The 4,357-nt window shown below is 46.5% G+C and overlaps 1 protein-coding gene across 1 annotated transcript in view; it reads right to left on the reverse strand.

Annotated features, from left to right (window-relative positions):
* Positions 1–417: 417 nt before the first annotated feature.
* RFT1 (RFT1 homolog (S. cerevisiae)) overlaps positions 418–4,357 on the reverse strand; it is a 37,530-nt gene continuing 33,590 nt past the window's right edge. Inside the window, exons 12-13 of the mRNA XM_012638546.1 lie at positions 2,012–2,261; positions 418–1,691 (exon numbers count right to left, since the gene is read on the reverse strand). Of these exons, the coding sequence (XP_012494000.1) occupies positions 1,524–1,691; positions 2,012–2,261 (418 nt within the window). The 3' untranslated portion in view covers positions 418–1,523. The remainder of the gene's footprint in view (positions 1,692–2,011; positions 2,262–4,357) is intronic.

Raw genomic sequence — 4,357 nt, forward strand, 5'->3', positions numbered from 1 at the left:
TCAGCCTGACCCTGCCCTACCAAAGCATGACTGAAGCCACGCTATCGGAGGGCCTCTGCTCGGGACTCCTAGCTAAATAGCTACTTTTTCCCCAGCTAGTGCAGAGCATTCTTCCTCTGAGTAGATAAAAACATGCCAACGTGACTGGGCCCCAGTTTTGGGGTGCTGGTAGGTCTTGATCCTTGGCCCCCTGGCAAGTAGATTTCAATGTATACATTATAATGCACAACATGAGTTGCCCTTCCTGGCCCTCTCTCTGGGTGTAGACATGGAAGGTTTGTGGACATTGTCCAGAGGATTATTAACTATTAATATTAATATCCAAGATATAGTTCGTGCATGTAGCTCCAAAGGGCAATCACATCCAAAAGGAATTAATACACTGACGAAAAAAGGAAAACACTTTACTGCACTGGGACAATGCTCGATGATCTCACCTGCAGGGTACACGGTGCAAGGCTCAGAGAGCCCGGGCTCACACTGAAGCTTGGAGGACCAGCCCCACAGCCTGCCACTCTTGTCCTGGGGCTGGAATTCCGTTGTACTGACCAGTGCTGGAAATAATGGGCCAGTGGAAGGGGCCTGCCTCAGTAATACTTGCCATATAAAATTTACCCCGACTCTCTTATTCTCAGGATAAAAAGATACATCTGTTCAACCTTAGTTGTCTGTACAATTTCCACGTGAGAAGTTACAGAAGCTGCAAAGCAATGCTCCCTTCAAGGGACAAAGCAGCTCCCACCGGATCAGTTTCCTTCAGAGTCCCCCTCTGTCAGGCGGCCAGACCAGGAGTCTCCAGACAGCTTTCACCCACTCTTCAATGGAGAAACCCTGAGGGCCTGCTCTGGGTAAGGCTGGCCTGGGGGACACAGTGGGACCATGATAGGTGACACTCTCCCTAAATCACTCTGGGAAATGTGATAGGAAAAGCTTCATGATTTCAATTCTTGGATATCTCACTGAGTAACATTTTTCCTTCTCTAAAAACTCAGCCCACGGTGTTGACGTGGGGAAAGCCGCAACTCCAGGACCACACTTTGTTCTTGTCTGTTGCATAATATCATGTCTCCTTCCTTCTTTCACGGAAGAAATGAAACATTCCTGTGAAGGGCATAATGACATGGCTACATCTCTTCTTCCGGGCCAGAGGGTTGTTAACTACTAACATTCTAAGATATAGTTTGTTGGAGCACATAGTTCCAAAGGTCAATCACATCCAAAAGGAATTAATACACTTTTAATAAAAAAAGACAATGCTGATTAAAACAAAATGCTGAAAGAAATCTTATCTATTTTAAACGGGCTTTTTGGTCTTCACTTCAAAACGAATCTCATCCTTCATGTTCGAGACGTCAAATGGATGGCAAGTGTCTCATCGGCGGTTCTCTCTGACATCTCACCTCCTGGGCTGCCCTCGTTCCACTGCAGAGCCCCCAGAAGGCTTTTACGCAGAATACGTGTTCCGCCCACAGAACTGCCCCATGGCTGGTCCCGGTGCCACAGGTGTCAAAGCATCTCTGAAGTCACGTCGTTTTGTCAGTGAGTCTGGACATTCCTAACTGAGTCCTGAGAAAATGGACCAGCTTGGTCTCTGTGAGGCATGCTGTTCCGAGGGTCATTCCCAAACAGAAGGCCCCCACGCCAACGTGCGCCAGCCTGGCTGGCCAGCCCCGCTCACAGCAGAGGAGCACCTGGGGAGAGAAGCCATCATTAGTGCCTGTTCCTCAGTCTCCACCTCCTTCCTCTGGGACGAGCCAGGGAAGGCAGCTAGAGTTCCAGATTCCAACTCAGATAACAGGCATGGCAACTACACACTGTGGGTCTACTCTCTCCCCACCGGAAACATTCTTTTATCACATCTACCATAAGACGCTGCCCTGGAGGCCTGGGGAAGGGATAAGAGGAGGGAAACACGTGTCCAGTTGGTTGAGGCAGGGCAAGAAGGCCTAGAGGGAGGGATGGTGGGACGGCCCCCAGAAGCACGTGGTGTGAAAGCTGCAGGGAGTCTCACCTCCGAAACACCAGTAATCCCACCACTGAGGACGAACGCCCCGAGGAGGACTGGTGACAGGTACAGGCCAGCCAGGGGCCTATAGGGGCTCTCTTGGTAGTAGCGGTGGATGAAGAAAAGGCTCTGTGTGATCCGAATGCCCATATTAAAGCAGTTGGCCAAGATGAAGCCCACGCTGCCGCACCAGCGAGTCAGGATACAGGACACCACCAGGAATGAGGATGACAGGCCCAGCATCATGACATTGTACCTGGGGAGAGGGAGATAAGCCAGGTAGTGGGTACCTTGCCCCAAGACAAGACTGCTGCAAAAAAAGCGGCCACGAACATCAACTCACAGAAAGAAACTGAGTTCCCATAACTCCAGCTGATTTCCCATAATCCAGGTTTTCGTAATATCGGATGCTACATGGATTAACATGGAAATTCCCTGTCCCTCTGACCCCTGCACAGAAGAGTAAGAAAATAAACTCAAGATATTTATGTTTTTTAAAGATAATAATTGGTGAAGTGACACTTTGTGATCAAAATACATAAAAATCTTATTCAGCCCAAGTCTCCAATGCGAGGCACAAGAATGTGACCCGGGTAATAATTATATATTGGATGCTAACTCTGTGACAGGCCCTGTGAGTAGTGCTGGGGACATACTGGTGAATGAACACACACAACCCTTGCCCTTTGGAGCTTGCATTTGTTTCACAGACACGGCAACCAGCACAGAGAGGCTGAGTAATCTGTGTAAGGAGCAAGGCAACACTCCACCCTAAACTTCAGCACCTCACACTGCTTCCCTGGGAAATGCGGCGCCAGTAACCTTGGGCACCGGACTGCACTCAAAGCCAGTAACTGGCCTCCAAAATGAAATGTGAACTGGGACCAAAGCCTGGATCACCTTTGGTTTTCCAGACTCTTACACATCTTTCCTCCCGCTCCCTGTATCTCTAGAGCTCTTTGGATCCTGGAGCCGAGTGGATTATACTGCTCCCTGCACTTCTCTCATTTCAAAGCAGCATATCACTTGGTTATTTTCAGTTCTCCGCAAAGGAAACTGAGTCTCAGCAAACATAAAATAGCTGCCATGGTCCTCCAAAAGGCTTATGGTATAGCCATGAACAAAATTCCCCCACAGTAGTTTCTGCCTAGCACACAGCAGGCACTCTAAGTATAGAGTTGTAAGCTGGGCGTGGTGGTGTGCACCTGTAGTCCCAGCTACCTGTGAGGCTGAAGTGGGAGGATCACTTGAGCCCAGGAGTTTGAGACCAGCCTGGGCAACATAGCAAGACCCCATCTCTTAAAAAAAATTTTTTTAAAGTATATAGTTCTTGAGGGAACCAAACTCTTTAGGTTCCCAAGCTGTGTCTGCTAGGTTAGGTAACCTCAGAGGCCACCACTCAGGTTCTGCATGTGAGGGATGGTGAGAAAGCCACTGTGTCCACTGAATGCCCAGGTATAGGTCCTTAGGCTGATGAATCCCAAGGTTCTACAAAGATACACTTTATCCAAGTGAGTGGTAAGAATATCACACACAAACACACATAATACTATACTTCAACAGGGGAGGTATGCTTTCATCCAGGATTCCAGAGAGGGAGTTTATTTACTTCTCAGTCAAGAGATAGTCTCCTTTAATGAGCAATAGAAACCCAAGAGTCCACATCTACATAGGGGCAGTTTTTTCACTATTAATCAGTGATCAGAATGGCCAACTTCATAACGAGCCACTGAGGTGGGATCCATCATACACCAGTACTTTGACCTCCTTTTCAAAAAGAGGCAGATATGTAATCTGTTATTTTTTTCAGAAACTATCTCCGAAAGGTCTACTGTACCAATTCTTGGAGTTTAAGCCACAGATTCGCAAACTTTCAAAGTCATCCTCACCCAACTCCAAGTAAAATGACGATAATGAATGAAACCAATAGCTAATTTTTTTTGCAAGTATGAAATGAAGTTTATTGAGGAAGGACAAGATAGGTTTACAGAGCAAAAGCAAAATATAGATTTGCAGAGTAAGAGCAAGACACATTCACCACAGAACGGCAAACAGGCCTCTTGTCATAACAAAAAGGCCACCAATAACTAATTCATGCTAATTCAAGCAGAGATGCATTCAACAGTGCAGCCTCTTTGGTATGGCCATTTGGGAGAAGCTGATAATGACAAGGTCCACTGTCTGTCACTAGAAGAGGGCTCTGTAGCTGTTGAACTTTCCAAAATTCACAAATCTATAGCTATAAAGGCATAATCCACTTCAGGAAAAAAATGAGAATTTTAAAGATGCAATTAAAATACCACTTTTAAATCAAAGCAAAATGATTAATAAGTCATAATATGACTATTTTAT

Source organism: Propithecus coquereli, unplaced genomic scaffold, assembly GCF_000956105.1.
Source record: "Propithecus coquereli isolate 6110/MARCELLA unplaced genomic scaffold, Pcoq_1.0 Scaffold1, whole genome shotgun sequence".
NCBI classification, from domain to species: domain Eukaryota; kingdom Metazoa; phylum Chordata; class Mammalia; order Primates; family Indriidae; genus Propithecus; species Propithecus coquereli.